The 13,191-nt window shown below is 41.1% G+C and overlaps 1 protein-coding gene across 1 annotated transcript; it reads right to left on the bottom strand.

The window, feature by feature from the left end:
- Positions 1 to 1,392: 1,392 nt before the first annotated feature.
- On the bottom strand, positions 1,393 to 12,981 carry ccnb2 (cyclin B2). The gene is made up of 9 exons (XM_068017911.1): positions 12,791 to 12,981; positions 10,302 to 10,418; positions 10,077 to 10,223; positions 9,810 to 9,998; positions 8,978 to 9,136; positions 4,044 to 4,280; positions 3,700 to 3,840; positions 3,140 to 3,250; positions 1,393 to 3,066 (listed from the first exon to the last, which is right to left on the bottom strand). Exons 1-9 carry the CDS (start codon positions 12,809 to 12,811, stop codon positions 2,965 to 2,967), a joined length of 1,224 nt encoding a protein of 407 aa, XP_067874012.1. The 5' UTR covers positions 12,812 to 12,981; the 3' UTR covers positions 1,393 to 2,964.
- Between the last annotated feature and the right edge of the window lie 210 nt (positions 12,982 to 13,191).

The following is a 13,191-nucleotide window of genomic DNA, read 5'->3' as shown; positions in this document are numbered from 1 at the left end:
GGCTAGGATTCCTAGTGCCTACTGTTGTCTAAGATCAGACAATGATGTTTCTAGTGAATGCTGGTAGACCATTTGGCTATCAAAAGGACCAGAAAAAGACTAATTGCTTGCACCCCACCCCCTGGATCTTGAATCCATATTATTTATGCAAATTAGAAAACAGTCCCAGCCCTCCACTCCAAGATACCCCAATTAGTCACTTTCCTTTACAACTTAACTCATTCCCCACCCTTCAACCATCTTTTGACTTCCAGGATTTATCCCACATTCCCACTGCCTTGATTTTAGTTGCTTTTCATGTAGAAATTAGACAAAGGCTTCCTGAAATCCAGGTTGACACTTATCCCAAACTATGGTGTCATTTCGCAACACTTGAGGATGCAGGATTTGCCCCTTCCTAAAATCAGTGCTGTTAATAAGGTTAATGTTACAAGATGGTCCTTAAGGTTATTTATGAAAATAAATTCCATTAGTTCTACCTCTACTCCATGAAAAACTAGTCTAATTACCCATGGTGGTTTGGTTTTTCTTGTTTAATTATGCACCAGTTTAGCCTGTTTCCATCTTCTGGTACCTCGCCAATGAGGATTGACAGGTGTAAGGGGGTGGGAGACAGTGTTGGTTGTCAGTGACTTGCACCTCTCCTTCCTGGTCTCCTCACCCCACTTGCCTAGCTGGGACTTACACATTTAACAGCAGTCATGGATTTTACTTGAAATGGAGTAGGTATGTTGTTTAGGGAAGTGTCAAGACTACTTAATTAGCTCATTTTCATCTGCAGCTTGAAATGGTAGCATAACAGTAATGATACTGGATTACCAATCCAGAGGCCTGGCCTAATACTCCAGCGTCAGTTCAAATCCCACCATGGCAGCTGGGGGAAAGTTAATTTCAGTCAATAACATTCTAGTCTCATTAGTAATGATCATGAAACTACTGGATTGTTGCAACTCATCTGGTTCACTCATCCTTACAGAGTCTGGCAGATATGCGACTCCAGCCCCAGAGCAATGCAGTTGACCCAACTGCCCTCTGAAATTGCTTTGATACAGTGTGCTTTGTGAGGCTAAGTTTTGTGGGCATGCTTACAGTGCACCACCTTCGAAGGCAATTAGGGATGGACAATAAATGCTGGCCTTGTAAGCAACAGTCACTTTGTAACCACTAACATTCCTCTTGCTGGTGGGGTACTGGAAGCATTTTTAATGTGATTTTTCAGTACAGCCACTATGCCTCATGCGCATACCTTTGAAGAGGTTCTATTTATAAACTCATTTAGAACAGTAGGTACTACTGTATCACATTGCATAATCCCTTTAAATTCAGCACCTGGCTGCTGCCCCTATATTTGACTTCCAAAAATTGTTTAACATGGCAACTGCAGCACAATGATTATGCACATTTGCAAGCAATTTTATTGAAACTTGAAGCAAGTTTCAATCAAGTTTGCCAAGAAGCAAACTGGATTGAAATTGCTGTATAAATATTTATTGACAGCTGATTACATTTATGCCAGTTGCTTCATTTCAAGAGTACAGTGCAAGGGCTTCAAAATCATTAAAATCACATCATACCATATTGCATTCAAGTCTAAGCATCACAACTTTATTAACACCTGATGAGATTCACACTTAAAACAAAAACTAGTCAGTGATTGCCAGTGTTCTAATTACAGCATGGGAAGTAATACTGAATTGGTTGCTAGGTGATTTTTGTTTTAAAAAAATCACTCGGCTTAACAGGTCACCTTTAGCAAGATGAGGCAGTAGAACATGAATCTTAATTAAATCCAGACTTTTGTAATTCAGTTATATTTGGAAAGAGTTATTTGTGCATGGGCACATTCATAAAACATTTGTGTAAATTATTCATTTACCTAGGCTCTACTACACGAATGCTTCTCCCTTCCTCTCCCCACTAATTTATCCTCAAACTGACCTGCAGTACAGAGCCAAGCAACTACATACATGGTTATCTATTTGGAAATAATCAGGGCTGCTTAACAATTTCATGTTGGAGATTAGATTACAACCAAAATGCACAAGAATTCAGATTAGAAATCTGAAGCATGCAAGATTTATTATTTATTGTTGCACTAAAGTTAATTTTGTTTACACTTCTAAATTCAAGGAGATTTGATGTACAAACAGTACACTATTGTACTTGCATATTTAGGAGACCTTCCTGAGCAGGAGCCTTAGCCAATTCCCTCTCCTACCACAATTAACTAGCAGAGTGTAGTAACAAAACACAGCATCTTTCTGACCCATATAACTGTTACTTGCTGAATCCTTATGTAAATCCAAATAGGGAGATTTAAAGGTTATATAATCAATATTTTAAAACAGTATAGGTTTAAGAAAGTTACAGATCTGATCTCAGTTTAGCCAACAAGTTTTTACTGGGGTGGGTAAAGAAAGAAGTGGAAGGAATTAGATATTCCAGGGACCAAAAAAAAGTAATTTCCCAGCTATTGTAAAAATGGGTACAGCTATCCTGTGCATTACAAGTAAGTCACTTCCACAAGAGCAAGATCAGTGGATTTTTAATTTGTAAAGAAAACTTATAATCCATTTGCATTGCAACAAAAAGGCACAATTTTAGATTAGACAATTAAAATTTACATGAAAACCTAAAAAACATTTAGTGACTGGTCTCCACAAAAATTGCCCATAACCTATGGGTCAGCTTCAGAGACTAGATCAGCCAGGACCAAACTCTCCAAGCGGGCAGAGAGTCTTCAGTTATAAGAGCTGAAATTGCAGACTATAAGCATGCTGGAATGACTCTAAGTTAACACACTGTGACAGAAGTTTTAAATACAGCTATGTGCCCATCTGATACAACTCCCATGGGTACTGGATACACAACTCAACTTAAAGGCTTGACTTGTCAAGTCTAATAGCAGCAATTTTCCCACTTAAACTGCAAAGTGCAAAAATGTCCAGGTTACTCTTTGGAAGGTTACAGCAGTGAAGCAGCCAGTTCTTGAATAAGTGCTGACTTCAGTTGAGGAATGGTGCTTATTTTCAGTAGTTTAGTACTTGCATATTTGTTCTTTATAGCCTAAGAAAGAAAGTACTTTCATTAAACTGATACAAGATGCTCAAGACAAAATCTCAACTAGGCATTTACTTACAACATGCTTCGTGAGGCCTTCATTCATTTTCACTACATTTTTTGCCATGTGTTTCATAGTTGGATGCAAGGCTTCCTCTGTGTAGCCAGTATAGTATTGCTGAACTGGTGACTAAAAGACAAAATGTTCAGGACAAGGCAGATGTTCCACATTCATCAAGGCTATTTTATTTCCTTTTTCAATGGAAATATCTTGTTAGGGTATTAAATCAAGTTATTTATGCAAGCCTGGGGACTGACAGGAATAGAAGAGGGGTGCAAGAGGGAAATTGTAGCATTTCACTCATTCTGCAGAGAATGATGATCAAAAGATTTATAAGGCATAGGGACACCAAATATACCACAGGCCTTTTAAAAAGATTAAAAAGGAAAAAAAAAAGTGCTTCCACCCCTTCACTGGTCAATCTTGAGTGAGAATTGCTAATGTTACCAGGATTTGTGGCCAAGTTACTAATTCATCCAATGTTTTTGTATTTTTTCAAAAAAAATTCTACAGTCAGAATCCATACATCCTGTAAATACCTCAAGGAGATCAGGACGTAAAAAATTAAGTTTATTTACCCATTTGCTTTGATCCAAAACTTTGACAGACAGGCAAAGTGCAGCTGCTGCAATTTCCGAAGGATTAATGTGCACCATACTATAGTCTGTAATGGTTAGCTCCATTAGATATTTTGCAAGAGTGTATTTCTCAGCATCAACCTATTTAAAGGTAGAGACAAAAAAAGGTACAAATATGAAGTGAACAAATGTTTAAATGCAATATCAAACTTCCAAACATTACAGTCCCTGGTCAAATGTGCTTTTTAATATATTGGAGTCAGTGTAAATCTGGAAAGTTTTTAAATTGCCCTTTAATTGTCTTCCTAGTGATGATTTCACAGGTCTCAAGATTCCATACTTACATTGCCAGCCTTTGAAGCCCTTCTCAGGAAGTGCAGTGGAAGGGGACGGCCCAATTTAAAGTCAAGCTCTTTAAGAATAAGCACTTCCATTTGCCTTATCTGGGTCTTGGTATAAGCATTGTCCGTGATGTAAACAAAGTCTCCTATAGCAGGTGGATACATTTCTTCATACTTGGAAGCTAGCAACATGGCAGTCACAGCAACTAATTGAAGCTTCTTGCGAGAAACTGGCTGGCTCTGAAATGATAATTTAGTGTATTGAATAATAAGTAAAATCAACATAGGAACAGGAGTAGGCCATTCAGCCCCTCGAGCCTGTCCCACCCTTCAATGTGATCATGGCTGATCCACAGCTGAACTCCATATACCTGCCTTTGGCCCATATCCCTTAATATCTTTGCTTATCAAAAATCTGAGATTTAAAATTAACAACTGTTTGTGGGAGAGTTCCAAACCTCTACCACCCTTTGTGTGGTTTTGGAAAGAGCAGCCAAGATTTACTGTTACGTAATATTTACTCTGATATCATTCTCATTAAAAAGTCAACTCAATAAGTGAGATTCCTCTACTGTAGGACTTTTTTTCCAGGAAAGCAGGATGTTGAAGCGGTTTGGGTAGAGATGATAAATGACAGGGGCAAGAAGTCACTTGTGGGAGTCATGTAGAGGCCCCCTTAACAGCAAGCACATGGTAGGATAGGGTATAAAAGGAATAATGGGAGTTGTCAGAAAAAAAAAAGTATGGTGATAATCATGGGGGATTTTAAATCTACATTGATAGATTGGGTGGCTAAGGTAGCTTAGATGAGTTCATAATGTTTTTGGGAACATGTTTTGGAGTCAGAACAGGCTATACTAGATTTGGTATTGAACAAGATAGGATTAATGACCTCAGTGAAGGCACCCCTAGTCAGCAATCCTAACATTGAATTTTGCATCCAGTTTGAGGGAGAGAAGAGTGGGTCTAAGCTTAATATTTTAATTTTAAATAAGGGCAATTAGGAGGGCATGAAAGCAGAGCTGGCTAAAGTGAACTAGCAAGTTAGGTTAAAGGATAGGTCAATATAGAGATGCAGTGGCAGACATTTAAGGGGATATTTCAGAATAGACACATTTCAACGAGAAAGAAAAATTCCAAGGGGAGGACCCACCATCTGTGGTTAACTGAAGAGATGGTATCAAACTTAAAGAAAAAGCAATTGTGCGAAGATGGGTGGCAAGTCAGAAGATTGGACGGAAAACAAAGAATGGCTAAAAGATTAATGAGGGAAAAATTAGAGTACAAGAAAACACTAGCTAGAAGACAGTAAGCTTCTACAGATATTTAAGTTAAAGTGAGCATTGTTCCAATAGAAAAAAGTGAGTCCAAAAAATTAATGGAAAATGAAATGGCAGATGAATTGAACAGGTATTTTGCATCAGTCTTCACTATAGAAAATACAAATAGCATCCCAGAAATAGCTATAAAATCAGGAAATGGAAGGGAGGGAGGAACTCAAGAAAATTACAACCACCAGGGAAGTGGTACTGAACAAATTGTTGGAACTGTGGGCTGACAAGTCCCCAGGTCCTGATGAACTTCATCCTAGGGTGTTAAAAGGAATTGGCTGCTGAGATAGTTGAATCGTTGGTTTTGATTTTCCAAAATTCCCTAGATTTGGGGGAAGGTTCCATTAGATTGGAAAATAGCCAATTTAACTCCTTTGTTCAAAAGGGGAAGAGACAAAGCAGGAAACTACAGGCTGGTTAGCTGAACTAACAAGGGAAAATGTTAGAAGCTATTAAAGACATTACAGCAGGGCATTTAGAAAAATTCATGGTAATCAGGTAGAGTCAACATGGTTGTGAAAGGGAAATCATGTTTAACCATTTTCTTTGAAGTAGACAGTAACCTGTCTCTAGATGCAGAAACCAACAAGCGCATGGGAAAGGCTTCCACTGCTATGTCCAGACTGGCCAAGAGTGTGTGGGAAAATGGTGCACTGACACGGAACACAAAAGTCCGAGTGTATCAGGCCTGTGTCCTCAGTACCTTGCTCTATGGCAGCGAGGCCTGGACAACGTATGTCAGCCAAGAGCGACGTCTCAATTCATTCCATCTTCGCTGCCTCCGGAGAATACTTGGCATCAGGTGGCAGGACCGTATCTCCAACACAGAAGTCCTCAAGGTGGCCAACATCCCCAGCTTATACACACTACTGAGTCAGCGGTGCTTGAGATGGCTTGGCCATGTGAGCTGCATGGAAGATGGCAGGATCCCCAAAGACACATTGTACAGTGAGCTCGCCACTGGTATCAGACCCACCGGCCGTCCATGTCTCCGCTTTAAAGACGCCTGCAAACGCGATATGAAATCCTGTGACATTGATCACAAGTTGTGGGAGTCAGTTGCCAGCGTTCGCCAGAGCTGGCGGGCAGCCATAAAGACGGGGCTAAAATGTGGCGAGTCGAAGAGACTTGGTAGTTGGCAGGAAAAAAGACAGAGGCGCAAGGGGAGAGCCAACTGTGCAACAGCCCCGACAAACAAATTTCTCTGCAGCACCTGTGGAAGAGCCTGTCACTCTAGAATTGGCCTTTATAGCCACTCCAGGTGCTGCTTCACAAACTACTGACAACCTCCAGGCACGTATCCATTGTCTCTCGAGATAAGGAGGCCAAAGAAGAAGAGATCTTTGAAGTAGCAAGATGTGCTCTGGATAAAAGGGGAGATGATGGATGTACTGTACTTAGATTTCCAGAAGACATTTGATAAGGTTCCACATCAAAGATTGTAGAAAATGAAAGCTCATGGTGGACAGGAAAAAAATATTGGCATGGATAGACGATTGGCTGACTAACAGTAGGCATAAATGGGTCATTTTCTGATTGGCAAGATGTAATGAGTGGTGTACCACAGGGATCAATGCTGGGGCCTCAACTTTTTACAATTTGTACAAGTGACTTGGATGAAGGGACTGAAGGTATGGTTACTAAATTTGCTGGGGACAAAAATAGGTAGGAAAGAAAGTTGTGAAGAGGACACAAGGAGGCTGCAAAGGGATAGAGATAGGTTAAGTGAGTGCACAAAGATATGGCAAATGAAGTATAAAGAGGTTAAATGTGAAAATGTCCATTTTTGGCAGGAAAAGTAAAAAAGCATATTATCTAAATGGTGAGAGATTGCAGAGGGATCTGGGTGTCCTAGTGCATGAATTGCACAAGATTAGTATACGGGTACAGCAAGTAATTAGGAAAGCTAATAGAATGTTTATTGTAAGGGGCATTGAATACAAAAATAGGGAGGTTATGCTTCAGTTAGACAGGGCATTGCTGAGATCACATCTGGAGTACTGTGTATATTATTGGTCTCCTTATTTAAGGAAGGATTTAAATGCATTGAAAGCAGTTCAGAAGTTTATTGGACCAATACCTGAAATGGATGGGTTGTCTTTGAAGAAAGGCTGGATAGACTAGGCTTGTATCCACTAGAGTTTAAGAGCAAGAGGCAAGTTGATTGAAACATACAAGATCTGAGGGGTCTTGACAGGGTAGGTATGGAGAGAATGTTTCCTCTTGTGGGAGAATCTAGAACTATGGGGCCATTGTTTAAAAATAAGGGGTAATTTATTTAAGATGGAGAAATTGAGGGTTGAATATCTTTGGAACTCTTCCTTAGAGAGGTAGTGGAAACAGTGAATATTTTTATGGCAGATGTAGATAGATTCTCGATAAGAAAGGGGTGAAAGGTTATTGGGGTAGGCAGGAATGTAGTGCTGAGGTTACAATCAGATTAATCATGATCTTGTTGAATGGTGCAGCAGGTTCAAGGGGCTGAGTGGTCTATTCCTGCTCCTAATTTGTATATTCATATGTAGGATAAGTAGCAATTATAGCCACTTGTCCCAACTGAATTTCCCTTCACCACATTTGTTGAAGGAATGAGAAGGACATTACTTTTCCTGCCTTTTTTCTCCAAATGAAGGCATTAAATTTCTTAGTGGGGTAGTTTCATTGATGTCCTTCATAACTTCACTTAGGTGAGGATTATGCATGTCTGGATCTTGACTATAGCAGGCCATAGCAGCAAAGCCCAATTCCATTTGCAGGAAGCCATTAGCGCAGAGGGGCACACAGGGCAACATGACTCAATAGGCCAAGGTTTACCACTGTTGACTACTTCCTCTTCAACTTTGTAGCTAACCAAACTGTGAAATCATCTTGAACTTTTTTTTTCCCCCGAAGAAATATATAAATCCCACAGTAAAGATATAGTTACAGGTCACCCAAATATACAAAAAAAAATCAACCCAGACATTAATTTAATCAGAATTGGAAGCTTTAAAGACAAAGATTGTGCTTTTAAGTGGAGTGGAAAACTCACTAGAAAGGACTAGGTGATCTCATTCTTGAATTTGTATACAAACAGAAGTTGTATAAATTGTATTAAGTGACTATCAAGACATTGTTTAGTACAGTTGACCTATTGAGGAATAAAGCAAATCAGCTTTCAAAATAAACCCTCACCCAATGTGAACTCAGTCTGCCTTGAAAGTGTACTCAAGACATGGAAAGCTGATTATAATCAATCATAGCTTCGCTGTTTGTTATATGAAAGGTAGGTCATAGGAGTAAAACATTGGAGTCAACTTCCATACTAAGTAAGCACTTGGATACTACTTTACCCAAGATACCTACAGAAGGTCCAGATTTGTAATAAGGTGCAAAGAGACCTACTTCAGCACACTAGAGATCAACTTCATATTTCCAGGAAAAGTGCTTGAATTGTGGCCCAACACCATTTTTATAGCTTGAGAAAAAAAAATTAAACTACTGAAGTTTTAGGTGGAAAATGCAACAAGTTCCCAGATATTTGGGCAGTTCATATGTACAAATGCAGTTTAGGCTACAGATCCCCAAGAACATTCTACCATGTCTTTCTTGTAACAAGGTACTTACTTGCAGAAAACGATCCATTATAGCCAAGGTCATGTAGAGAGTTTCTTGCAGAAGGCGGAATCTTGAATGAACCTGAATTAACCAGTCGACTAGGATTGCACGCATACGTTCATTTATTTCTTGCCCCTCAAGGTAACGAGGCCTGATTGTTTGCTGCATCTGCCATGGAGTAAAATGGTCAATGTCTGGTTTAGGTGTTTGAAGTTGCAAAGATGGTAAATTTCAGTTTAATTAGGATATTTCATGCAATACATGAAACAATCTTCCCCTCCTTTACCAGAGATGGGAAACGATGTTTTGCAGTTCATGCTGAAAACGAGGAACATTATCTGACATACATTGAACCCAAGGGACAGCAATTCTGCTATTCAGTGCTACTTGATTTATTGTTCCTTCCGAATGCTGCTTCAAAAACTGTGGCAACTTTATTCTGCTGAATCAATTACTCAAGATGATTTTTCCCCACTGAGCTACAGCTTAAAATAGCTGTCTGAGCAATGAACAAAAACTCCATGCAGAAAAAAAGGTCTCGATTCAATACATGCCAAAATCTAAAACTCACTAGTTTGCTTTTGCAATCAGCATTTAACAAAAATTAGATTCTTGATTTAACAATGCAATTTCTAGAGTTGCTTTACAACCCTAAATTTGAAATTTAGGATTACTCTATTTAAGACACATCTATTGTGGTCAGATAACTTGTGGCTTAGTCTAACATTCTTATTAATGAAATTTCTACAGAACTTAGAAAATAAAAATCTAAACCAAAAGATCATTTAGCAACACTCGAAACAGGCTTCAACTACAACAGGCCCGATCAGTGTCTACACACCTCCAGTTGCCGCAAGTATTTGTAGATGTCTTTCATATATTGACTGCACAGCTGAGGATTATCACCATCTTCAGCATCAATATCTTCCACCTCCAATAAGGTTCCAGAAAAAGCTTGACACAAGTCTTCCTCTTTCATAGACACATCCTCAGTCATAGACACATCCATAGGTGTTGGAGAGAGGGGGGCCTTTAAGAAAGATGGGACATTGTGAAAAGCAAAGCTTTGCATTCAAAGCGAACATAAAAAATAATTTGTAATGCTTACCTGGGGAATGGGTTCCTGAACCATCGGCTTTACCACCTGAAGTGTTGGCTTCAACTGAGCCACTGGTTTTATAATTTGTTTCGGCAAAACTTTTCCTTTTGGTTTGGATGCTGCTGGTTTAGAAATTTTATTGGCCATCTCTTTTTTCTGCAGAAAGATAGAAATTTGTTAATTTCTTCCTGACAAATTGGTCAACAAGATGTTCAATTTAAGGACTGCCGTTACCTGCTCTGCTCGAGTCACAACTCGATTTGCCAAGTCTCCTAAAGCAGGCCTTCGGGTGGCTGCAGTCACCTTGGCTGATGGCTTAACTGGTTCCATATTTTCCAAGTTTCGAAGAGCCTAACGAGAGAAGTTAAAGAAGTTTAATGTATTGGTGCTTTATGAACACACGCATAATCTAGTAGAGAAAGAGATTCAACTTAGGATATGCATCATTCAGAATAGGAAATTGGCTCAGGGAACTCTCTCAGCCTCTTCCCCCCCCCCCCACCACCCCTTTGCAATCTGGCATTCAGATCAATGGGTAGAGGGTAGAAATACTCCTAGATCATTTCGAATTGCACTTTCAAACTTCCAACTTGATAGCCTTCGGCCCTCCATTCACAATACTTCTGTTGCTGATCATTTCCTCAACTGCTCCCTCACTTCCCATGCCCTTGGCCCCAGCAAAATCTTTACCATCTTAAAAATTCTCCCATACTTTCCCTTCCCCACATCCCATCTTGGCACCCTACCTCAATTTTAAGGGTTACAGGCTTGAGCATATTGGTGTCCAAATGGTTTAGCCAAAATATCTGGCAGGAACACTTGAATACCACCAGGTCCCCCTCTACCAAAACTACTCTAGTATTCTCCTAGAAAGCTAAAGAATAAACACCATGCTCTTCTCAACTATCTCCTTAAGTAACTGATTGTTTCAATTTTCAAACAATTCCTTGAACTAAGATGGGCCTCACCTACTCCCAATCTTCCTTCTCTTCTTGCCCAGGTCACAGTTAAGGGTGGAACTAAGCAAGGGTGGAACTAAGCAAGGGTGGAACTAAGCAAGGGTGGAACTAAGCAAGGGTGGAACTAAGCAAGGGTGGAACTAAGCAAGGGTGGAACTACTGCAGGAAGGTGCCATCGTCAACCACAAAAGGTTTTTAGAATTTAAGGGATAATGCATCACAGTAAGATGGTATAATTTGCAAATGTTGGTTAGGGCTATTTTGGTGCTGTGGCAGGAAAGAAATCAGATTGGAGAATTCAAAGATCAGGGAAAGCTGGGTGCAAATGAGCACTAGAGCACCAAGGACAACTAGATAAGGATAGGACGCCAGGGTGGGTTTCCTAGAGATATTTGGTAGTGAACGAGGGGCTGACTTTTCTTTGCTCTCCAGGATGACCCTGATGTTGTGGGAGGCTTTGGTGCTCGAGCAAGAGGCCCAACAGTACTTGATGTGGTGCAGCCAGATCTTGATGGTTGGCAGCCCAATATGCTCAGGTCTGCAATTGTTGGGTTTTAGGGATAATGATGGACACCATACTAGGGCTGAGAAAGGATTCCTGCTGGGGACAAAGAAATTAAAGTTGAGGGAGTGTTTGAGCAATTTGATGGCTGTGGAGTATTATGATAAATGGAGTGCCAAATGCAGTTCCAAGTGGTGGGGGTGGGGAAGAGAGAAAGGAGACACCCCCTTCTCCCCCAGCAAGAGATGCAAGAGGAAGTGGGGTTGGTGAGAAATACAAGGTGGTCAGAAATGGCCTTGTCTGCAGTACCAACTATTGGAAATGGTGAGGAAAGTGGTAGTGAACATAGCTAGCAGAATCAATACAGAGGGAGAGGTTTAAGCAAGACTAGAGGGCAGTGAATTTGGGGGGGGGGGGGGGGGGGGGGGGGAAGGGGGTGGAGTTCCAACACAGGAAAGCCATGATTAAAAAGGTTGGAGGAGTCAGTGTAGAGGCTGAGACAGGTAAGGGGAGAGGCTGGAGAAATCCAAGTTAAGGTTTAAGAGGTAGGACAAGACGTGGGATTATAATAAAGATCACACTGCCACCAGGCTTGTTTGGCCAGGGTAGGTGGTGTGGGAAGAACCAGGTGGAGGTGCTTCAGTAAAGAAACAAGGAGCAAGTGAGCCCAAGAGGACAATGCAGTCATTCACAACAAAGCGAGGAACACCAAGGGCCTTTGACTCAGCATTCATTTTTTGATTCAACAACTGAAATACTTAAGGACATCTTCCTACACACCATAAAGTCGCGTGGTGTTCTGTTCCAATTCAATGAACCACTAGTACAAAAGCACAACCTGAAGTGCAGAGAAAGAGATTGCCAGGAAATTGAGGTCAACGTGTCACCCATAGTTTGGGCGCCTCGAGAACTTGAAGATTAAATTTACCGTCAAACACAAGGAATGGGAGCTATTGAAGCGTTTCGCACACTTAATCATGGGAAATATTTAGATATTAAAGATCCAGAAAGTGAGCGAATTTAGTATCCAGCTGGAGCCCAAATACAAAAAAAAAATACTACAATTCGCCCAAGAGCTACAGACGGCAGCAAACTGGCTTTGTAAAGCGGCCACGTTTCCACTGCAACTTAGGGGAGACACGGGGGAAGTTGACCAGGGAGAATTCAGGCTCTCTTAGACTGGACACTCAGCCTCGCCCCGTGTGTGTGCGTTGGCTTTTCACAATGCGACAAGCAGCAGCAACTCACTGCAAATAACTTACATTCCGGCGGGTGAGAGCCATTGCCGGCAGCACTGGGGACTTTGGCCGGGCTTGGTGGAGGGAGCCGGGTCCGGTCACACTCTCACTGGGCAGACGGTCACTCTCTGTGGGGGTTGCCGGTGCTGGTAACCCGAGCCGGTTCCGGGGAATCTCCGAGGCTCCGCTTCGCTCCCTGCCAATCTTTCAAATACTGTTCCTCTCCCTCTCATTGGCCGGAACCCTGTACGATGCACTCTCCTTATTGGCTGTTGGCCGGCGCTCTGGAATGCGTTGCTATGGGGACGCCTCGTTCGGAATCAGAACCTTTAAATTAAAACTTTCCCTCGAAGTCAGAATTGTCACAATGTCATGGAATTTGTGGCAGCGCCTGCCTGAATGAATGAGAGCTTCACATCCTGAAC

This window comes from Heterodontus francisci, chromosome 38, assembly GCF_036365525.1.
Source record: "Heterodontus francisci isolate sHetFra1 chromosome 38, sHetFra1.hap1, whole genome shotgun sequence".
NCBI lineage: Eukaryota > Metazoa > Chordata > Chondrichthyes > Heterodontiformes > Heterodontidae > Heterodontus > Heterodontus francisci.
This window is presented reverse-complemented; position numbering and strand designations above follow the sequence as displayed.

Coding starts and splice junctions, on each gene's coding strand:
- ccnb2 (XM_068017911.1), bottom strand. CDS start 12,811: ATGGCTCTCACCCGCCGGAAT. Junction 9,999..10,076: donor TTCAGGAACCCATTCCCCAG/GTAAGCATTACA, acceptor TCTTTCTTAAAG/GCCCCCCTCTCTCCAACACC. Junction 3,251..3,699: donor TTTTGGATCAAAGCAAATGG/GTAAATAAACTT, acceptor TTTGTCTTTTAG/TCACCAGTTCAGCAATACTA.